Source organism: Oncorhynchus clarkii, chromosome 30, assembly GCF_045791955.1.
Source record: "Oncorhynchus clarkii lewisi isolate Uvic-CL-2024 chromosome 30, UVic_Ocla_1.0, whole genome shotgun sequence".
Taxonomy (NCBI): Eukaryota; Metazoa; Chordata; class Actinopteri; order Salmoniformes; family Salmonidae; genus Oncorhynchus; species Oncorhynchus clarkii.
The window spans coordinates 28,153,548-28,177,818 of NC_092176.1; the positions used below are offsets into that span (position 1 = coordinate 28,153,548).

General features: G+C 40.8%; 1 protein-coding gene across 1 annotated transcript; it reads left to right on the top strand.

Moving 5' to 3' along the window:
- The first annotated feature begins 5,598 nt into the window (after positions 1-5,598).
- Positions 5,599-24,223, top strand: LOC139389448 (ABC-type oligopeptide transporter ABCB9-like). The gene is made up of 11 exons (XM_071136211.1): positions 5,599-6,470; positions 11,133-11,247; positions 11,441-11,571; positions 12,590-12,795; positions 12,970-13,167; positions 13,448-13,576; positions 13,902-14,090; positions 21,613-21,786; positions 21,929-22,088; positions 22,293-22,429; positions 22,987-24,223. Exons 1-11 carry the CDS (start codon positions 5,774-5,776, stop codon positions 23,305-23,307), a joined length of 2,457 nt encoding a protein of 818 aa, XP_070992312.1. The 5' UTR covers positions 5,599-5,773; the 3' UTR covers positions 23,308-24,223.
- Positions 24,224-24,271: the final 48 nt, after the last annotated feature.

Consider the following 24,271-nt stretch of genomic DNA (forward strand, 5'->3'; position numbering starts at 1 on the left):
TTGTAGTTTGTGCATTTACCATGTTACTATATTTATTTCCATTGTTTAGAAGCTTATTTTGTTTCCATAGTCTGTAATGTATTTTAGAAAATACACCTTAAAGACTCCACACCAAATAATATGACATAATGGGTTCAGATACAATAAAAGTTGTTTTGGAGTGTTTGTAAGGTGTTTTAGACATATTTTTTAGAATGCATAAAGATCAATATCGAAATCAAAACTTGGATGACAATTATGTCAATAACGGCAATAATCTATTTTAAAAAATTACCTTGGAGGATCAACTACGATTAAGGTAAGAGTGGTAAAGAGTCCACATTTCAAAACAGAGGATTTACTCTACAAATGTTACCATTCTCAAAATCGCAGAAAGGGCTCTGGATGCTAGGACTGATAGTCTAACATCCAAATAGGAGTTCTAAACATATTTTGAATGCAATTTTACACGTTTGTAAACATTAAAAGAAAAACAGAGTTATATTTTGGGTTTTGATAGAGTGAGTTATTCTGAAGTCACGAGGCATATAGCTAGTCAAAATCTACTAGAATCAGTGGCTAATGGCTATATCATAAATGTTGGCCCTACATGTCAACAAAACCTTCCTTACTAGTCTCTTTCCATCAGGGGTGAAAGTAAAAATTCCCGATACAGACGGATCTTGTGCACACGCTTGTCAAACAATCATTTCAAAGGGCTACTTTACTAGGCACAGACTTACCCCACTGTTATGCACATTCATCCACTTGCAACATACTGTATTTCCAGCCTCCAAACAGTGGTGAATGTAAAAAGACACCTGTTACACGAAACATCAAAAAGTGTAATGACATCTGGTGATTTTCATTAGGCCTGAATTTATGCGTCCAATGCTGCCCACATGTAAAATGTTCTAGTCCAGTGGTTCCCAAACTTTTTATAGTCCCGTACCCCTTCAAACATTCACTCTCCAGCTGCATACCCCCTCTAGTACTAGGGTCAGCGCACTCTCAACTGTTGTTTTTTGCCATCATTGTAAGCCTGCCACACACACACACACTATGACACATTTATTAAACGTAAGAATGAGTGTGAGTTGTTGTCACAACCCGGCTCGTGGGAAGAGCTCTTATAGGACCAGGGTACAAATAATATAATAATAATCTATAATTTTGCTCTTAATTTAACCATTTTACATACACTGCTCAACAAAAATAAAGGGAACACTTAAACAACACAATGTAACTCCAAGTCAATCACACTTCTGTGAAATCAAACTGCCAACTTAGGAAGCAACACTGATTGACAATACATTTCACATGCTCTTGTGCAAATGGAATAGACAACAGGTGGAAATTATAGGCAATTAGCAAGACACCCCCAATAAAGGAGTGGTTCTGCAGGTGGTGACCACAGTTCCTATGCTTCCTGGCTGATGTTTTGGTCACTTTTGAATGCTGGCGGTGCTTTCACTCTAGTGGTAGCATGAGACGTAGTCTACAACCCACACAAGTGGCTCAGGTAGTGCAGCTCATCCAGGATGGCACATCAATGCGAGCTGTGGCAAGAAGGTTTGCTGTGTCTGTCAGCGTAGTGTCCAGAGCATGGAGGCGCTACCAGGAGACAGGCCAGTACATCAGGAGATGTGGAGGAGGCCGTAGGAGGGCAACAACCCAGCAGCAGGACCGCTACCTCCGCCTTTGTGCAAGGAGGAGCAGGAGGAGCACTGCCAGAGCCCTGCAAAATGACCTCCAACAGGCTACAAATGTGCATGTGTCTGCTCAAACGGTCACAAACAGACTCCATGAGGGTAGTATGAGGGCCCGACGTCCACAGGTGGGGGTTGTGCTTACAGCCCAACACCGTGCAGGACATTTGGCATTTGCCAGAGAACACCAAGATTGGCAAATTCGCCACTGGTGCCCTGTGCTCTTCACAGGTGAAAGCAGGTTCACACTGAGCACATGACAGACGTGACAGAGTCTGGATATGCCGTGGAGAACGTTCTGCTGCCTGCAACATCCTCCAGCATGACCGGTTTGGCGGTGGGTCAGTCATGGTGTGGGGTGGCATTTCTTTGGGGGGCCGCACACACTGTGCTCGCCAGAGGTAGCCTGACTGCCATTAGGTACCGAGATGAGATCCTCAGACCCCTTGTGAGACCATATGCTGGTGCGGTTGGCCCTGGGTTCCTCCTAATGCAAGACAATGCTAGACCTCATGTGGCTGGAGTGTGTCAGCAGTTCCTGCAAGAGGAAGGCATTGATGCTATGGACTGGCCCGCCCTTTCCCCAGACCTGAATCCAATTGAGCACATCTGGGACATCATGTCTCGCTCCATCCACCAACGCCACGTTGCACCACAGACTGTCCAGGAGTTGGCGGATGCTTTAGTCCAGGTCTAGGAGGAGATCCCTCAGGAGACCATCCGCCACCTCATCAGGAGCATGCCCAGGCGTTGTAAGGAGGTCATACAGGCACGTGGAGGCCACATACACTACTGAGCCTAATTTTGACTTGTTTTAAGGACATTACATCAAAGTTGGATCAGCCTGTAGTGTGATTTTCCACTTTAATTTTGAGTATGACTCCAAATCCAGACCTCCATGGGTTGATAAATTTGATTTCCATTGATAATTTTTGTGTGATTTTGTTGTCAGCACATTCAACTATGTAAAGAAAAAAGTATTTAATAAGAATATTTCATTCATTCAGATCTAGGATGTGTTATTTTAGTGTTCCCTTTATTTTTTTGAGCAGTGTATAAAACCTTATTTGTTCATCGACAATTGTTAATAACTCATCACAGGTTAATGAGAAGGGTGCGCTTGAAAGGATGCACATAACTCTGCAATGTTGGGTTGTTTTGAAGTGTCTCACTCTTAAATAATTTTCCACACAGTCTGTGCCTGTATTCAGTTGTCATGCTGAGAATCCACTCTCACATAGGTACGTGGTTGCAAAGGGCATCAGTGTCTTAACAGCACGATTTGCCAAGGCAGGATACTCTGAGCGCAGCCCAAACCAGAAATCTGTCAGTCGCTTCTGATTACATTTTCACAGAACCGCTTGTTGCAATATCGATTAGGCTCTCTTGTTCAGATATCGGTAAGTGGATTGGAGGAAGGGTATGAAAGGGATAACGAATCCAGTTGTTTGTGTCCTCTGTTTCGGGAAAGTACCTGCGTAATTGCGCACCCAACTCACTCAGGTGCTTCGCTATATCACATTTGACATTGTCCATAAGCTTGAGTTCATTTGCATATAAAAAAAATCATACAATGATGGACAAACCTGTGTGTTGTCCTTGTTAATGCAGACAGAGAATAGCTCACACTTCTTAATCATAGCCTCAATTTTGTCCAGCACATTGAATATAGTTGCAGAGTCCCTGTAATTCTAGATTCAGATCATTTAGGTCAAGAAAAAACATCATCCAGATAGGCCAGTCGTGTGAGAAACTCATCATCATGCAAGCGAAAGACAAGTGAAAATGATGGTCAGTAAAGAAAACTTTAAGCTCCTCTCTCAATTAAAAAAATGTGTCAATACTTTGCCCCTTGATAACCAGCGCACTTCTGTATGTTGTAAAATCGTTACATGGTTGCTTCCCATATCATTGCATAGTGCAGAAAATACACAAGAGTTCAGGGGTTTTACTTTAACAAAGTTAACAATTTTCACTGTAGTGTCCGAAACGTCTTTCAAGCTGTCAGGCATTCCCTTGGCAGCAAGAGCCTTTCGTGGATGCTGCAGTGTACCCAAGTGGCGTCGGGAGCGACTGCTTGCACGCGCGTTACCACTCCACTATGTCTCCCAGTCATAACCTTTGCGCCATCAGTACAGATACCAACATGAGCAGCAGCTATGTTTGGCAACATACGGAATTCCCGTGAGTGTAACGGTTAATGTGATTGGATGTTAATTATTTGACTAGGCTACCTGTATTTGACATTGTGTTGTTATTTCTCTGAACACTAGATGCTCTAATTTTATTATTGGCAGTGAAATGAGACTACTCAGAGGCGAGAAAAAAAAACTCACCCAAATGTATAGCCCCATTGGAGTAACCCCAGTTCAGAATACCTGTTCTAGTCCAACCATCTATCAAGTCCCATTCGCTCATTTTTCATGCCTTTGACATGCGGTAATCACAAATACTGGTGTAATAGCCTAGTTTTCTTGAAATATTTTTTAATTATTGTGATAGGTTCATGTTTTACCGGTACAGCGTAAGTTACCCCCAACTATTTATTTTGCCTACCGCCTTACTTTCACCCCTGATTTTGATAATGAGTTTTGTTTCCACATAGCTACATATGAAATTACATCATGCATGACACAGCCTATGTATGACACACTGTACAAAACAATTATCCATGTTGAATAGGCGTAATCTTTTTTCAATGCTTAGGCATTCGCATTCACAAGTTATAACTAACATGGCTGATCTTTATCTATCTTTATGCAATAGCAACCAGAGCTCTATGAACCCGAATAAATGTTCATAATTAAACAAAATATATTAGCTAGCGTTAGCTAGTTGACGTTTGCTAATTGTCATGGTCCTGTTTGTGTCAGATAGAATGCCCAGTGGGTGGAATACTAAATTAGTGCCATGATGAAGTAGTTAGCAGTTTCTGGGGCAAGAGAAGGCTAGTAGCTAAGTGTCATATCTGAGTCTGACACGTGTCAATCATTAACGTCAGCTAGCTAGCTAACGTTAGCTACAGTTCACAGGAGCCAACATTTATCACATAAATGTAGACTATAAATGAAGTTGGGTCATAAAATGCAGGTGCAAGCGGAGTTGATATTAGCTAGCTAACAGACCTCTGTGACAAACCTGTATTCATGACTCATGAACACACTTGCTACTAGCAAACATACTGTAAGATGCTTTGCAGGTCGCTCACTATTGAACATAAAATTGGAACATTCATGCTAAACTAGCATTGGAATTGACTATAATCGAAGGGTCTTGTTTTCTGGAATCAATTACCTGCAGTACCGGGGTCGGCCTTGAACTTCAAATTCTCATTGCGAGGGGGGCACTCGATCTCTCCAGCTTCTTAGACTTGCTGTCAATTGGAATTAGAGATATATAACTCAGATTTCTATGTGCATTTGGTTGGTCACCCAAGAAGTTAGATATTGCAGCTTTAAGACTATAATGATAAATATTACATTCACTTAATGCATATTTTAATGTTAATATTAAAATAAATATTGACTTGTCAGTTCTGTTTTTAATAAATGCTCTCTCCTCATTTACGCGCGCACACACTCTCTCTATTTTGAATAAACCTAATATAAATAACAATGTACAGGTCTGGTTGTCCATTTGCCTCGCCAAACCCGTCCTTCTATTATCTTGAGGGAGGAGCCTCTCACACCATAACTATTACCGGCTTCCGTAAACACTTAACAATAAGGCATGAAACAAGAACGAGAGACGGGTCTGTCACCTAAAATATAATACATTGCTGAAGCAAGGACAGCTGTTAAGTAATCGAATACCAGAGAGAAGACAAGAAACGGTAGGGAAATGTGATAAAGTAACGCAAGCCCTTGAAACCTGATGTCACGGGCGCATTAGTGATCACGGTCGGCATAGAATTTGAGTTGAATTCAAAATTAGTCTGAAAAAAACCTTTATAATTGTAATACCCTATTCATTTATTCTAATACCAGCTCTATTAAAACAAATATAAAAAGCTATAGTTTGAGTTTCACTGAAACTTGTTTCTCCCAAGACTTTATGACATTACACCACTGACAGACTGAAACAGAATGGGGGTCATGGTAGTGGTGAGCTGCATCTTGGTATTCATCCTGATGGATGTTATTGTCACCACTGTCATCTACTTACACGGATCCCAGACTGCAATATTCACAGAGGATGGGCAGAACTTTGACATTCTCCACTCCGTCCTGGACCTCTGGGGTACTGTGCTGGTCAGAGTCTGCCTTCTGCTGGGGGCCTCCATAGGCGTGTTATGGAACAGAGTGGACGGTCCACACAGGGTCTCTGCCCTGGGGACCCTGACTCTCCTCATCTGCCTGACCATCAGTACCTATGCCTTAGCCAAGCTGCTGATCCTGTCGGAGCAGGGCGATCTGGCTCACCAACCCTGGTTTCTTAGCCTGTTCTCCTGGACCTGTGTGTCAGCGCTGGGGACCGTGCTCCTCTGGAGGCTCCTGGGAAGGACTCCCAACACTGTTACTGAAGGAGAGGGAGGTGGTGGAGGAGGACATGGGGGCTCTGAAGAGACTGAGAGGCTGGTGGAGACAGCTGGAGAGAATGGCACTGAAGAGGTGGAGGAGCAAGGACAGCAGCATGGGGGGAAGAAGAGGAGGAGGGCTAGCAGGAAAGGGACACAGGACCAGACAGACTCAGGGGCCACAATGGGACGTCTGCTGTCCTACTGCAGTAAAGACGCTGGGCTGCTCTCGGTTGCCGTCCTCTTCCTCCTCATCTCTGCTGTGTGTGAGTAACTCTAACCCCTTATTTATGGTCATGGCTAGAAGGGATGCAGCTAATGTCGAGGTGATGTCAAAAGCAGTGGCGTGTATTCATGGATGCCAAGGGAAGCCAGGCTTCCCCCCAAAAATGACAAAGAAAATAACAAAAAAACATACAAAATAATTTCTTATTTGTATAATTGACTGAAAAAAACTTGAATTGTTGCATCTCCATTGTGTCGTTTTCCTCCGGTGACTAACTAGCTAGCTAAAATGGTCCCTTTCCTAAATTAGCCGTGGATGGAGATAGGAATTTGGACTTGATTATAACATCCATCGATTACAACGCCAATTCTGATCCAACCATAAATTCATACATTGATGTGCCCCTGGTCTGAGAGGATAGGAGTTAGATGTATAATGCTAATGTTAACAAGCTGGCCTGGCATATCGTTGCCCATGAAAGGAAGTAAGGGTAGGAAGCATGTACAGTGCCTTCGGAAAGTATTCACACCCCTTGACTTTTTCCACATTTTGTTACATTACAGCCTTATTCTAAAATGTATTTTTTTTTAAAATCCTCAGCAATCTACACACAATACCCCGTAATGACAAAGCAAAGATTTTTGGGGGCAAATTTAGCAAAAAAAACAGAAATACCATATTTACATAAGTATTCAGACCCTTAGCTATGAGACTCGAAATTGAGCTCAGGTGCATCCTGCTTCCATTGATCATCCTTGAGATGTTTCTACAACTTGATTAGAGTTCACCTGTGGTAAATTAAATTGATTGGACATGATTTGGAAAGGCACACACCTGTCTATTTATGGTCCCACAGTTGACAGTGCATGTCAGAGCAAAAATCCACGCCATGAGGTTGAAGGAATTGTCCATAGAGCTCTGAGACAGAATTGTGTTGAGGAATAGATCTGGGGAAGGGTATGAAAAAAGTTCCCCAAGAACACAGTGGCTTCCATCATTCTTAAATGGAAGAAGTTTGGAACCACCAACACTCTTCCTAGAGCTGACTGACCGGCCAAACTGAGCAATCGGGGGAGAAAGGCCTTGTTCAGGGAGGTGACCAAGAACCCAATGGTCACTCTGACACAGCTCTAGAGTTCCTCTGTGGAGATGGGAGAAACTTCCAGAAGAACACCCATCTCTGCAGCACTCCACCAATCAGGCCTTTATGGTAGATTGGCCAGACGGAAGCCCCTCCTCAGTAAAAGGCACATAACAGCCCACTTGGAGTTTGCCAAAAGGCACCTTGAGACTCTGACCATAAGAAACAAGATTTTCTTTGACCTGAATACCAAGTGTCACGTCTGGAGGAAACCTGGCACCATCCCTACGATGAGACATGGTGGTGGCAGCATCAAGCTGTGGGGATGTTTTTCAGTGGCTGGGGCTGGGAGACTAGTGAGGATCGGGGCAAAGTACAGAGAGATCCTTGATGAAAACCTGCTCCAGAGCGCTCAGGACCTCAGACTGAGCGAAAGTTCACCTTCCAACAGGACAACGACCTTAAGCACACAGCCAAGACAACGCAGGGGAAGCTTCGCGACAAGTCTCTGAATTAGAGGTTGACCGATTAATCAGGGCAGATTTCAAGTTTTCATAACAATCGGAAATCGTTAGTTTTGAACACCAATTTTGCAGATTTTTTTTATTTTTTATTATTATTATTTATTTTTTTACACCTTTTTTTAACTAGGCGCGTCAGTTAAGAACACATTCTTATTCTCAATGACGGCCTAGGAATGGTGGGTTAACTGCCTTGTCCAGGGGCAGAACAACAGATTTTTACCTTGTCAGCTCAGGGATTCAATCTTGCAATCTTGCAACCTTATCACGAGGAGCCTGCCTGTTACGCGAATGCAGTAAGAAGCCAAGGTAAGTTGCTAGCTAGCATTAAACTTATCTTATAAAAAACAATCAATCAATCATAATCACTAGTTATAACTACACATGGTTGATGATATTACTAGTTTATCTAGCGTGTCCTGCGTTACATACAATCGATGCTGTGCGCATTCGCGAAAAAGGACTGTCATTGCTCCAACATGTACCTAACCATAAACATCAATGCCTTTCTTAAAATCAATTCACAGAAGTATATATTTTTAAACCTGCATATTTAGCTAAAAGAAATCCAAGTTAGCAGGCAATATTAACCAGGTGAAATTGTGTCGCTTCTCTTGCGTTCTTTGCACGCAGAGTCAGGGTATATCCAACAGTTTGGGCCGCCTGGCTCATTGCGAACTAATTTGCCAGAATTTTACGTAACTATGACATAACATTGAAGGTTATGCAATGTAACAGGAATATTTAGACTTATGGATGCCACCCTTTAGATAAAATATGGAACAGTTCCGTATTTCACTGAAAGAATAAACGTTTTGTTTTCAAGATGATAGTTTCCGGAATCGACCATATTAATGACCTAAGGCTCGTATTTCTGTGTGTTACTATGTTATAATTACATCTATGATTTGATAGAGCAGTCTGACTGAGCGATGGTAGGCACCAGCAGGCTCGTAAGCATTCATTCAAACAGCACTTTCGTGCGTTTTGCCAACAGCTCTTCGCAATGCTTCAAGCATTGTGCTGTTTATGACTTCAAGCCTATCAACTCGGGATGCGCTAATAGCGTTTCAAACGTCACTCGCTCTGAGACTTGGAGTAGTTGTTCCCCTTGCTCTGCATGGGTAACGCTGCTTCGAGGGTGGCTGTTGTCGATGTGTTCCTGGTTCGAGCCCAGGTAGGAGCGAGGAGAGGGATGGAAGCTATACTGTTACACTGGCAATACTAAAGTGCCTATAAGAACATCCAATAGTCAAAGGTATATGAAATACAAATCGTATAGAGAGAAATAGTCCTATAATTCCTATAATAACTACAACCCAAAACTTCTTGCCTGGGAATATTGAAGACTCATGTTAAAAAGAACCACCAGCTTTCATATGTTCTCATGTTCTGAGCAAGGAACTTAAACGTTAGCTTTCTTACATGGCACATATTACACTTTTACTTTCTTCTCCAACACTTTGTTTTTGCATTATTTAAACCAAATTGAACATGTTTCATTATTTATTTGAGGCTAAATTGATTTTATTGATGTATTATATTAAGTTAAAATAAGTGTTCATTCTGTATTGTTGTAATTGTCATTATCACCAATTAATCGGTATCTGCTTTTTTTTGGTCTTCCAATAATCGGTATCGGCGTTGAAAAATCATAATCGGTAGACCTCTACTCTGAATGTCCTTGAGTGGCTAGCAAGAGCCCGGACTTGAACCCGATTGAACATCTCTGGAGAGGCCTGAAAATAGCTGTGCAGCAACACTCTCCATTCAACCGGACAGTGCTTTTTTAGGTTTGTGGAATTCACAGATCACATGTTGCTCTCCGGTTTTGTTGTGAAACAAAGGTGTGGTTGAATTAATTTATCCACTGTCTTCTTATTGTCTCGTCTTTAGGCGTCTATATCATGGTGTCAAGGCATGTGAACTAAAAGGTTATAGAGCAAACAATGTATTTATCACAAGACATGTTGTAATATGTAATTTTTTTAATGGATTGGCTTCCCCAGTGATTTTACCCAAGCACTGCTACTGCTCAAAAGTTGCACACTTGAGTTGCATGTGGGATAATTTTTTTCATTTTAGCTAACCCTAACCCTTTTCCTATCTTTAACCTAATTCTCCTAACCTGCCACGCTAATTCAGCTAACCTGCTGTATAAGTTCTCCTAACCTGCTAGAAAAAGTCACTTCTGACAGTTGCAATCATCCCATCTAGTCAAAACCATTATTTAAACACAATCCTCAGATGACTAGGGCTTGACCCAATGTCTCACGTTACGCTTGTCTATCAACCTATACGGCCTTCGCGCTATCTGATGTGAGACAATGGGGCCTGACCAGGAACAACTCATGGCTCCTATAGCTTATTACTAGGGCCACAGAGTTCTTCTTGGTCAGTAACATGTCAAAAGGGGACCATCGCGCTCTCCCAGAATAATTCATACAATCCAAAGATGTAATGAGTCCACACTCAAAAAGAGGTCACAAAGCTTACTTAATTTTGAAAGTATTTTTATTATTTTCACTGCATCAGGAATAGCGTACACGTGCAGTGAAAAAACAACAAATTAAGTAAGCTTTATGTGACATCTTTTTGAGTGCGGACCCATGACACCTCTTGTTGGTCAGTAACATGGTCAGGAAAAACTCTGGGCCCTATAGATGACAAATCAAGTTGCTTAATGATCACCATTGTGAGGCATACACTTTACACAGTACTGTGTGACATAGTATTCTATCTACAGTAGGTCAAAGTTGAACATGGGTAATGAAGCCGCAATACTATCTTTGAAGTTCTGTTTTGATCCCATGCGTTTGTGTTTTATGACGGTGTTACTCATACCAGCATTGTATTGCATTTACGGATGCAATATGTTTCTCTACTACTTATTAGCCAAACTTACTGTCCAATTACAGTAGATGACTCATGCAACATGAGTAAATAACCTAAGCATGTTGTATAACTATTGCGCTATTCTTACTAATTTCCCTTCATTAGAGACAACAGTGTGTTGCATTACCATATTTCTATTTTACACTGTTGTGCTTATTTTTAGCATTTCATAACAGTTAATGACACAATGTTATCCCATTCATAGGTGAGGCCTTCATCCCCTACTACATTGGGCAGGCTATAGATGGCGTTGTTATTCACAAAAGTATGGAGTACTTTACCAAGCCCCTGATCACCCTTACGGTGTTGGCCTTAGCCAGGTAAAAGACTATGAATTGTTGAAGTTGTGTGTGTGTGTGTTGTGTTAACTTTTTAGACTATGTTGTGTGCTATATCTTCTCTGATGGACTGTATCTGTGCTTGATTCTACATTTGAATAGATTATGACGTACATTCTTGTGTGTTTTTTGCATATATCCTCGGCAGTGTTTAATTTCTTGCATCTCTTCTCAGCTCTATTGCCGTTGGAGTACGAGGTGGTCTCTTTAGTCTAACATTTGCCAGACTGAATCTTCGCCTGCGGAACCTTCTCTTCAGATTTCTGATGCGTCAGGAGATAGGCTTCTTTGATGCTAACCACACAGGTGACATCTCAGTTGGGTACCGAATTGCATCCTATTCCTTTATAGTGCACTATGGGCCCTGGTCAAAAGTAGTAGACTAAATAGGGAATAGGGTATCATTTAGGAGGTATTGTAGACCTCAACACTTATTTCCATTCATTCCCTTTTCCTTTGTTCCTCTGATCAGAAGATACATAAAACACTTGCCTACGCTTTACGTTAAGCCTGCAGGTATAATATTTTCTTAGATCCCCATTAGCTTACACTATAACAAGAGCTAGTCTACCTGTTATAGCAATTTGTAATGCTTTCTAACTTGTTGTTCATCCTTTCTAACTTGTTGTTCATGCTTACTAACTTGTTGTTCATGCTTTATAACTTGTTGTTCATGCTTTATAACTTGTTATTAATTGTTTATAACTAGTTATTCATGCTTTATAACTTGTTATAAGGATGTATAATATGTCTAAAGTGATAATTTCTTATAACAAGGCTTATATCTCTTTATGCCTACAGGCTTTAAGTAAAGCGTTAAAGTTGTGGAGGAAAAAACCCACCCTGAAGGGAATCGAATCTCAAAATACAGTAAAGCTTTATTTGAGCATGCATAAGAAAACAAATTCAACTCGCTCTTTGTTCTTATAGACATTTTATACAGACCCACGATGGGTGTGGTGTTTCACATGTCATTCGTATGAGTCCGATAATTCTGCTTATCATTAGATAGCAGCCCCACAGGCAGAAGACAAATCATACCAAGGACACTGATTAAGAGCCGTCTTAAAGAAACTAAGAGGAATCGGATCGGTCCCTTCTTCTTAAGATAACAAATAAAATGTTCCTCTTCCACAAAGTGTAAAAGCTTTTCTTTCTCATGGGCCCAGAGTTTGGTCCTCATGGCGGTGATCCCGGTTCGGTCCCTGCATGAGCCCTATACAATGTTTCCCTGCTTCTGTTCCTATCCTGTCATAAAGTAATGAGAATACGAAAGTTTGGAAAGAGTAGAAAAAGTACAAGAAAAAAACTGTTTGTCCTCCAGGTGACATCACCTCTCGCCTGTCCTCTGACACTACACAAGTGAGTGACTTGATCTCATTGAACATCAACATGTTCCTAAAGAGTATGGTGAAGGGCATAGGGTTTTTCATCTTCATGTTCGGGATTTCCTGGAAGCTGACTCTCGTCACCATCATGGGATTCCCCTTCATCGCAGTCATCTCCAAAGTCTATGGGGAGTACTACAAGGTACACACACGCACAAGCAAGCACACACTCAAACGGACAAACACATACACACTTCACTTGTCTTTCCGAACAAATGTCCCCAGCCCATTTATTAAGTTGAAATACTTATGTGTATTAACAGATTAATTCACACCGTATTTAGTTTGTACATTTTCTTATGAACCATTCTCTTAGAGACTGACCAAAGAGGTTCAGACTGCCCTGGCTCAGGCTAACCAGGTGGCCGAGGAGACCATTTCAGGCATGAAGACGGTACGCAGCTTTGCCAATGAGGAACAGGAGGCTGATTCCTACTACGGCAGGCTACAGGTCATGTTTCAGCTGAACAAGAAGCAAGCGTTGGCCTATGCCCTCTACATGTGGTCCAGTTGTGTAGGTATTACCCAGATGTGAGACCGTCACTGTAAATAAGAATCAAGAATTTGTTCTTAACTGACTCGACAGGTTAAATAAAAGTGAAATAAATAAAGATAGACTGGGACTGAACATTGCTCTGACATACAACAGATGGAGATTTAAGGAGCTGCCTCATGTTTTATATCTGTTTTGTGTGTGTTTTTTTTATTGTATGCACTGTGTCGGGGCTATACCCTTGTCGTTGGTTACATTCACAAATTCACAAGAGTTTCAAATGTGTTTGTTATTGCTTCAGATCTCAGAGCTTGTTCTTGAAGTGGCTATCCTCTTCTATGGCGGTCACCTGGTCGTTACTGAGCAGATGAGTGGAGGGGGCCTGATATCATTCATCTTATATGAGCTGGAGCTAGGAGAGTGCCTGGAGGCAAGTCTGACTCATTCAAATCAAATCAAAGTTTGTCACATGACAGAATACAACGGGTGTAAACCATACAGTGAAATGCTTACTTACAAGCTCCTTCTCAACCATGCAGAGCTCAAAATCAGAGGTCCGAAATAGAAAGTAGGATCTGATAAAAATAAAAGCACATATAACTGTACACATGACAATCACAACCTATCCCTTTAGAAAGCTTACATTACCATAGGCAAGATGATGAAGACTTTCACTATGAAAATCCAGAGTAACTGAAAAAGACCATGATAATTGTATTATCATTATCTCCTGTCTTGATTGAATTGTGTTACAGAGCATAGCATCGGTCTACACGGGTCTCATGCAGGGAGTGGGAGCAGCTGAGAAGGTATTTGAGTACATGGACAGGGAGTCCAAACACCCACATGATGGGAAAGAGGTCCCTGATACCTGCAAAGGACTGGTTGAGTTTAAAGATGTCACGTTTTCCTACCCAACACGACCCGAAACAGAAATTCTAAAGGTATGTGTCAGCTGACCATTAAAATTGAGCTCAAAGCTAGACTGCTGAGTGGAGCTATAGACAGAAAAACTTGTCACGCAATTCTGTATCATTTCATGCCAGTAGAAAGTTTATACACCATTACCATAGAGTAAAGTTAACCGCTACACGTCTCTAGTCTATCGTTATAAAATAAAGCTATTAATCAATGTCAGTACATTTCGTCATGTCTAAACGTATATTTGTGATATACTGTATGTATGCCTATGCCATGATGGCTGGGTGTGAATGAAGGGATGGTTTGTGTCAGAGCCATCTATTTAGAGCACAGGTGTCAAACTCATTCCAGGGAGGGCCGAGTGTCTGCGGGTTTTCGCTCCTCCCTTGTACTTGATTGAATTAAGGTCACTAATTAGTAAGGAACTTCCCTCACTTGGTTGTCTAGGTCTTAATTGAAAGGAAAAAACAAAAACCAGCAGACACTAGGCACTCCATGGAATGAGTTTGATACCCTTGATTTAGTAATTTGGCAATATGATTTGGCAATATGACTGTAATGAATACTGTAATGAATATAAACTATGTAGAACTGATAGCTCTGTCCAGTACCACAGGCTTCCATCGAAATATAAATCAAATCCAAATGTATTGGTCACGTGCACAGTTTTGTCGATGTTATCACAGGTGCAGCGAAATGCTTATGTTTCTAGCTCCAACAATGCAGCAATATCTAGCAGTACAATAACAATATACAGATCATCTAAAAGTAAAAAGAAAAATTAAGACATGTCAGAACGAGCAATGTCACAGTCCGGAATATAAATAAATATATGTGTGAATGGTGTGCATAGAGAGCCCATACAATGCCTTCAGAAAGTATTCATACCCCTTGACTTATTCCACTTTTTGTTGCGTTACAGCCTGAATTCAAAAGTGATTAAATCATTGTTTTCTCATCCATCTACACACAATACCCCATAATGACAGAGTGAAAACATGTTTTAAGAAATGTTTGCAAATGTATTAAATTAAATACAGAAATATATCATTTTCACAAGTATTCACTCCTCTGAGTCTATACATCTTAGAGTTGCCTTTGGCAACAAATACAGCTGTGAGTCTTCATGGGAAAGTCTCTAAGAGCTTTGCACCACTTTTTATTTTCAAAATTCTTCAAGCTCTAATAAATTGGTTGTTGATCATTGCTAGACAACCATTTTCAAGTCTTGCCATAGATTTTCTAGCAGATCCAGATCAAGGCACACATACAATGCCTATAGAAAGTCTACACCCCCTTGAACTTTATTCACATTTTGTTGTGTTACAAAGTGTGATTTAAATAGATTGAATTAAAACATTTTGTCATAGATCCACACAAAATTAACCATAATGTCAAAGTGAAAAATAAATCCTACACATTTTTACAAACGAATAACAATTAAATAACACAAAAATGGTTGTTGAGTAAGTATTCACCCCTTTAGTATTTATTAGGATCCCCAATTAGCTGCTGCCGAGGCAGCGGCTACTCTTCCTGGGGTCCAAACAGGAAACAACACAAATCAAATCCAAATAAAATGTTATTTGTCACATACACATGTTTAGCAGATGTTATTGTGGGTGTAGCTAAATGCTTGTTTCTAGCCCCAACAGTGCAGTAATATCTAACAAGTAATATCTAACAATACACAGTCTAAAGTAAAATAATGGAATTAAGAATATATAAATATTTGAATGAACAATGTCAGAGCGGCATAGACTAATATACAGTAAAATAGGGCAGAATACAGTATATACATATGAGATGAATAATGCAAAATATGTAAACATTATTAAAGTGACTAGTGTTCTAATTATTAAAGTGGCCAGTGATTTCAAGTCTATGTAAAGGGCAGCAGCCTCTAATGTGGCAGTGATGGCAACATCACAACCAATTTAAAATATAATATACATACATCGACATACATAGCACTGCATTTACATTACAATTTAGCCATTCAGCAGACGCTGGCATCCACAGCGACCCACAGCTAGTGCATTCATCTTAAGATAGCCAGGCGAGCATAGGCGAGACAACCATATCATAGTTGTATCCCAACCACTTATCACCACATACAGTACATAATACAAAACAAAATGCATGAAAATGTCTGTTGCTTCACAGTCCCCTTCGTACTGTAAGGTGTTCTTTTATCAGTTTTTTTGGATTTGGTGTTATTGCTAGCTTGAGTTCCCTGGGGTTCAGTGGTGTATTGCTATTTTTTTTAGGCGAGGCAGGCAAAAAAAAAATTAATTACATCATCGTTTCCTCTATCAACGTTTGTACGGACAGATGTAGCCTGTCATTATACAATATGCATAACATGCATCCTAAAGTTGCAACTTCTGTCTATGCACACATTTATTGTCCCAAGAACATGTTCTATTTTTAAAACCCTCAAACACCAAGTTAGGCATATGTGGCCGATGTGAAATGGCTAGCTCGTGAGCGGTGATGCGCTAATAGTGTTTCAGTCGGTGACGTCACTCGCTCGATGGGTAACGATGCTTCGTGAGTGACTGTTGTTGATGTGTGCAGAGGGTCCCTGGTTCGAGCCCAGGTTGGGGCGAGGAGAGGGACGGAAGCTATACTGTTACACATGCATCAGTTCAATATAGGCCGTTATCACTGTCATGTTGAAACTGCATCTGCATGCCATCCATTTCAATGATCTCAATAAGTTTCATAGCCAAAGCATTTTGATCTTCTTGAGTTACTGTTTCGTGAGCGAATTTGAGCAGATGGTGTTAAAACTATTAAACGTTCTTATATTTTGTTTAAATCAAAGCATGTTTAATGCATAGTGGCGCGCTCTGTTGAGTTTTTGCGCATGGTTAAACATGTTGACTCTTCATCTTCAGCTAACCATTGTAAAATCTCATTAGAAAGGTGTTGTTTGTGTAACAGTAACGTTTTAGGTCTACTATGCTTTTCTATTACAGTATATTCGGTTATGTTATGTAAAATACTAATGATCTTGCAAGACATTGATTCAGCTTTAATCTAACTTTCCTAAACAAGCACCATTGTTGGAAGTGATAATCTTCAATTTATAATAATAATCATAATAATTATAATCATAATAATAATCATAATAATAAGTGATAAGACTATTAGATATTGAAAGCACAGCGCCAGGATCGCGCAATGATATTAAAGAACTTGAACCAATTTGTGGTGCCGAATGATAACTCAGCCATTCGGCCAGTTCAGGAAAAAACAATAATTTCAGTATAACCTCATAGGCTTACGGTTACGTGGTATAGTTATGTGTAGGTTATAGCCTAATACATACATATATCTTAATTTCATTGCACTGTTTGCAGGAGAGCTTAAGTTGCGCCTAGGCATTTCTTTGTATTGTGTAGTTTACACTACGCTGTATTGATTGATTGATTGATTTGTTATTTTTATTTAACTAGGCAAATCAGTTAAGAACGCATTCTTATTTACAATGACGGCCTATCCCGGCCAAACCTGGACAACGCTGGGCCCATTGTGCGCCGCACTATTGGACTCCCAATCACGGCCGGATGTAATACAGCCTGGATTTATTTAATTGATTAGACAATTGTTAAAATACATAGTTAAGGGCCAGCCGGTGACTCCTCCATATACAATTTTCAAAAATCATCAAGGACAACACAATAAAGCTTAAAAGCTTATTTCCATTGTGGTCCCTTTGGAAGGGGGATGCAGCAAGGTTAGGCGACAATAGCAGGGGCAACAGACAAGGACAGACAAAATTGTTGTTTATTTCATCAAATGAGCTAATTAGTAGTTTCATTTCCTAATAAACAACTATTGACAGGTACTTGTCTCACATACCCTTAATATATAAAACAATCAATCCCTAATATATACAAGACAATCACAATATGATACACAACAGACACTAAAAGACAAGATCGGGCGTTTCCTTCTCAGCCACGTACTATAATTGTACGACTCACTTTTGGAACATGCTACTAAGCTATTTTTTCAGTGAGAACTTCAAACTACCCATTGAAGGTATACGTTTCAAATTCAATGGAAGACAATTTCAAAGAATGTCAACTGAGTACAAAAAAGTGTATTTCCCCATACCACTATTACATCTAAAGGGAATAATGATGGTTATCCCGGACCAAGTTAATGTTGTTACATAGGTGCCTGGGGATCATACGGTAGACAATCATGTGTACAAGACACAATTTAATCTGAGAGACTCTTCTCCACTTTGAGCCATTTAAGGCTTTCAAAACGGGAATGATTAAGATGAGTACGTGCTGAAAGTTTAAGAATAATCCTGACTAATTTGTTCTGCGATATCTGCAATTTATTTTTAATTATCATGGGGGCACTATTGCACCAGGAAGAGCACGCATAGTCGAATTAGCATAGAACAAGAGCCCCTGATTTCATTAGCTTGAACACGTGGTTACAATATACCCTATTACAGAATAAAATAAAACATAGAGTTGAACTACAGATTCATTTAATGTATTTGTCTAGATGTAAACATGCTATCAAATCAATTGACCAAGTAGTGAACGTTAATAAATATAATTTCAGGAAATTTGTTTTAAAACAGCGAAAAAAATCAAGCTTTTGGTGTGGTGTATTCATGCATTTCAATAAATTATAACCTAAATAAATGCATTATTACCTCCAATTTGGCCCAATTCACATTTCCAATTTCCCACACTGACATACCAAGCTAGATCGGGCCACGAGTCTCAGTCAATAGCCAATCAGCTACATATCCCAAGCACGGCTACAGCAACTTCTAGAGAAGTTCAGGCTCCTTCGGCATTGCGGTGACTACTTTGGTTTGGGTGCTCGGCAGAACGGTGTTGCGGTAACCTAGTGGTCACACATCGTTCTGGGTTCCACTGCGCAAGAGAGGGTCCGTCGAGATTTATGGACTTCAAGGGAAACACACGGTGATTTTGATTGTTTTTTTCAACGTTCTGATTGGCCAAAGTGGTCAAGCCTCAATCTGACCTTCACAGTGCGCATACAGTTCTTCATCATTCTCGCCATCGCCAGAGAGAAGACAGGGAAGAAACCACCATTTACTTACCTCTAGGCTGCTATACATATTTATTTGGTTTGCCATTCTATCGTTTTTCATGGAATTTATGGTAAATAAATATATCATATTTCGAATTTAGGAGAATACATTTTCCAGAAATAGTGTTCCCAACTCTTGTACCAATTCTCAAATTGAAAAAGGTTAGGGAGCACCGCAGCGGTCCCTAACAGCAGCGGAGTTCCATGTAGCCATGCGTGTATTTAATACTGTGTGTTTCCCAGGCTCTTTTCTGGACCTGGGAACTGTCAAGAGACCTCTGGTTGTTTAGGCAAGCCTCAATAAGTTCAGAAGGAAAATGTGGCTTAACAAATCACATCATCATTTATATGGACTCACACTGTGTGAAATAATAGGGGTTGGCAGGATTTTTGAATGACAACCCTTTCCTCTGTCCTCCATACTTACAACATGAATTTCAAGCACAGATTTAATTACAAAGACCAGGGAGCTTTTCGAAAGCCTCATAAAGACGGGCAATGATTGGTAGATGTGTAACAATAACAAATCAGACATTGAATATACACTACACTGCCAAAAATATGTGGACACCCCTTCAAATGAGTGGATTATGCTTTTTCAGCCACACTTGTTGCTGACAGTATATAAAATCAAGCACACCACCATGCAATCTCCATAGACAAACATTAACAGTAGAATGGCTCAGTGTCTTTCAACTTGGCACCGTCATAGAATGCCACCTTTCCAAGTAATTTCATCAAATTTCTGCCCAGTTAGAGCTACCCTGGTCAACTGTAAGTGCTGTTATTGTGAAGTGGAAACTGAACTGTTCGTCAGGAGCTTCATGAAATGGGTTTCCATGGCCGAGCAGCCGCACACAAGCTTAAGATCACCATGCGCAATGCCAAACGTCGGCTGGAGGGGTATAAAGCTCGCCGCCATTGGACTCTGGAGCATTGGAAACACGCTCTCTGGAGTGATGAATCACGCTTCACCATCTGGCAGTCCGAAGGGTGAATCTGGGTTTGGCGGATAGTAGGACAACGCTACCTGCCCCAATGCATAGTGCAAACTGTAAGGTTTGGTAGAGGAGGAATAATGGTCTGGGGCTGTTTCCTCTCACTAGCCCCTTAGTTCCAGTGAAGGGAAATCTTAACGCTGCAGCATACAATGACATTGTAGACGATTCAGTGTTTCCAACTTCGTGGCAACAGTTTGGGGAAGGCCCTAACCTGTTTCACCATGACAATGCCCCAGTGCACAAAGCGAGGTCGATACAGAAATGGTTTGTTGAGATCAGTGTGAAAGATCTTGACTGGCCTACCCCAATCCCTGACTTCAACCCCATCGAACACCTTTGGGATGAATTAGAACGCCGACTGCGAGCCAGGCCTAATCGCCCAACATCAGTGCCCGACCTAATGCTTTTGTGGCTGAATGGAAGCAAGTCCCTGGAGCAATGTTCCAACATCTAGTGGAAAGCCTTCCCAGAAGAGTGGCGGCTGCTATAGCCGCAAAGGGGAACCATGATTTTATAATGAGATGTTTGACGAGCTGGTGTCCACATACCTTTGGCCAAGTAGTGTATCTTTAAGCATGTCAAGTTAATAATTATGCTGTGGATGATATGTTTTACCACCCACACATCAAAGATGGAGTCGTCCTTCTGAACTGAGCTGCAGGACAGGAAGGAAACAGTTTAGGGATGGCACCATGAGGCCATTGGTGATTTAAAACAGCTACAGAGTTCAATGGCTGTGATGGGAGAAAACTGAGGATGGATCAACAACATTGTAGTTACTCCACAATAATGACCTAAATGACAGAGTGAAAAGAAGAATACAAATATTCCAAAACATGCAACAAGGCACTAAAGTAATACTGCAAAAAACAAGGCAAAGGAATATACTTTTTGACCTAAAAGCAAAGCCTTATGTTTGGGGCAAACACAATACATCATTGTATTGCCTCTTTATTTTCAATCATGGTGGTGGCTGCATCATGGTATGAGTATGCTTGACATCAGCAAAGACTGGGAGTTTTTCAGGATGAAAAGAAACTGGTTGGAGCTAAGCACATTCAAAATCCTAGAGGAAAACCTGCTTCAGTCTGCTTTACACCAGACACTGGAATTCACAATCTGCTTGATAATCTATGGCAAGACTTGAAAATTGCTGTCTAGCCATGATACCCAACACCTTGACAGGACTTGAAGAATTTTGAAAAGAATAATGGGCAAATATTGCGCAATTCAGGTCTGCAAAGCTCTTAAGAGACTGCCAAAGGGGTTTTAAACATGTATTGACTCTGAAATTTATTCCACTTTTACATTAGTGTTCTGTGTAAATCGTTGACAAAATAAATACAATTAAATCTATTTTAATCCCACTTTGTAACGCAACAAAATGTGAAAAACGTTCAAGGGGTTGTAGTTCTAAACTGTATATGACTCTGGTTTGTGTCTCCAGAGTGTGTCCTTCACTTTGCGGCCTGGCGAGGTGACAGCCTTGGTGGGACCATCAGGCAGTGGGAAGAGCTCCTGTGTGGGGCTCCTAGAGAACTTCTACCCCCCACAACAAGGCCAGGTGCTGCTGGACGGCCGGCAGGTGCACACCTACCAGCATGACCTCCTCCACTCACAGGTCAGCACTCCACACTTGCTAGATATAGATTATACTTTTTAAACACCAGAGGGAAGCTGTGTTCCTTTTTAGTTGAAGACTGGTAAAGAACCCTATGCAGGATCCCTATCCCTATGCCTCTGTATCTGTGTTGTTTTTGCAGGTAGCACTTGTGGGCCAGGAGCCTGTCCTGTTTGCCCGTTCTGTAGAGCAGAACATAACCTATGGCCTGACTGATATCCCTATGGAGGCTGTGGTGCTGGCAGCCACCAAGGCAAATGCACACGACTTCATCACCGGTCTAACCAATGGCTATGATACAGGTGATATTAATGCTATTGCCTAAGCTGTTGGAGTCTTAGGAGGTAACTAAAAACTACTGAATCCTACGATGTTTACAGCAACATATGAAAATTGGCCGATCAGTATGTTGAGAAACACAGCATATCCTCACAATGTTCCTAGGATTTTGCATTTCTATTTTAAGATCTCTAATGCAGTGGAACTGTTCCTCATTCCTTTCTTAGGAGTGGGTGAGAAGGGGACCCAGTTGTCAGGGGGACAGAAGCAACGGGTGGCCATCGCAAGGGCACTCATCCGCAACCCACATGTTCTGATCCTGGACGAGGCCACCAGTGCACTGGATGCAGAGAGCGAACATGTTGTAGGTTAAAAGGCAGGCCAAATCAGTGTTCTGTGATCGTGTTCTGTAATCTGTGTTTAATTAGATCATGTTGTGAATTATAGATCAAGATACTGTATGTCCTGAAAAATGAAAACCCCTCCCTGCCTTGGTGGCTTTAAAGAGGAAGAGTGTATATTGTGTAATATCCATCTCCTCAAGTTTCATGACAATAACCTACTTCTTATTTTAGTTCAATAACTTAGTTCTCTAAATGCAGTCTAATGTTATTATAAGGACTCTCAGCTGCTGGTGTCCTCTCCCTGCTCTCTGTCTTCAGGCAAATCAAGTATTGAACTATACTAGATACTATTAACCCTGGAGAATCCTCTTTAGTATAAATAAACTGTCTGCAATGTAACTATGCTGCTTTCAAAATGTCAGTATTATTGCAGAAGAATGTTTGCCAGCATTCAAACATATTCTCTTTATCTGTTGTCTTGAATTTGATGCCACTTTATCTAGTTTTCTGAATACTATGTATTGTGTTATTTAGACTTAGTGTAGCTTAGGATTCTCTCCCTGTTCTCTCTCCTCAGGTCCAGCAGGCCCTGAACAACAAAATGCGTCAGCACACAGTGCTGGTGATCGCCCACCGCCTCAGCACAGTGGAAAAGGCAAACAACATCATAGTTATCAACCACGGCTGTGTGGTGGAGCAGGGGCCACACAACCAACTCATGGCCAAGGGGGGCCTGTACTGCAAGCTGGTGCAGAGGCAGGTCCTGGGCATCGAGACGGGGGCAGAGGTCCTCAACACCCCAGAGAAGCACTCCTGGAAGTCCGAGGGGGGTAGTCAGCGGAGTGGACCTGATAGCAGCAGTCCCAGTAAGTCCGAATGTGAAGCACCATGCTACTGAGAGAGCTTGGGATCCATCGGTAGCTAACACTGACTGACTGACAATCATGGACTAAGGAGTACACCATATCCAAGGAATTACATTACAGTACCCTAGATTCATTAAAGGCCAATAATAATAAAACATATATATTGTGTTTTATATATATTCCCACGCTATGCGGTTGGAATAGTACTGTGAAATTATGAAAATGATGATAATGTCCTTTTAGTGTAAGAGCTGTTTGGAAAGACCTTTTTTGGTGGGATGGAGTTTTGGCCTGATTGGTGAAATCGCCAGGTGGTAAATTAGTTAAAGGTCAAACTCCACCCCTTTCTCAATTTTCTATCAAAACAGCTGCATTGGACCTTTTTAAGGGATTTAACGGTGTCCAAAACCATGAATAATGCATAAATATTGAATAATCAATAAGAGTATTGGGATTTGGTAGCCATTTGACCAGCTTTGATGGACTTGAATGAGCAACACTTTAATTGGTTTTCAATGTTATTTTTCATAGAGTCGATTATACAGTCTATGGTTATCACAGTGGTCTTCGTGTTGAACATACATGTATTTTGAGGTGGAGACAGCTCAAGCCAAAGTTAACATCGTTGATTGTATGACATACAAAAGAGTAATAGTATTGTGATACTTTATTTATTATGGCAATACTAGGTGGAAATGGTAAAGGCATCTCCGCTTACATGTCAACAACTAAGCCTCTCTCTGTTAATGGGTAAATGTGTACTGTACTTTACAGGACAGAGAGGTGCCTTCGCTGGAGACTTTATTTTTGAATTATTGGCAAATCAATGGGAAGTGCATTATCTTCAAACTTTGACACTATCATTGCTGATTTTGAATAGATTACATTTTATGTTGATGCTGTCTGATTCTTGATTTTGCACAATTAAACATCAATTTACTGATTGAACTAAGATATGACTGTCATTCTGAACTAGGCTACTGAAAACATATTGGT

What these genes read in the sequence shown, in the direction of transcription:
- LOC139389448 (XM_071136211.1), top strand. Translation starts at nt 5,774, where the DNA reads ATGGGGGTCATGGTAGTGGTGAGCTGCATCTTGGTATTCATCCTGATG. An exon ending in CCGAAACAGAAATTCTAAAG is followed by an intron (nt 14,091 to 21,612) that starts GTATGTGTCAGC and finishes TTGTGTCTCCAG; the next exon opens with AGTGTGTCCTTCACTTTGCG. An exon ending in ATGCAGAGAGCGAACATGTT is followed by an intron (nt 22,430 to 22,986) that starts GTAGGTTAAAAG and finishes CTCTCTCCTCAG; the next exon opens with GTCCAGCAGGCCCTGAACAA.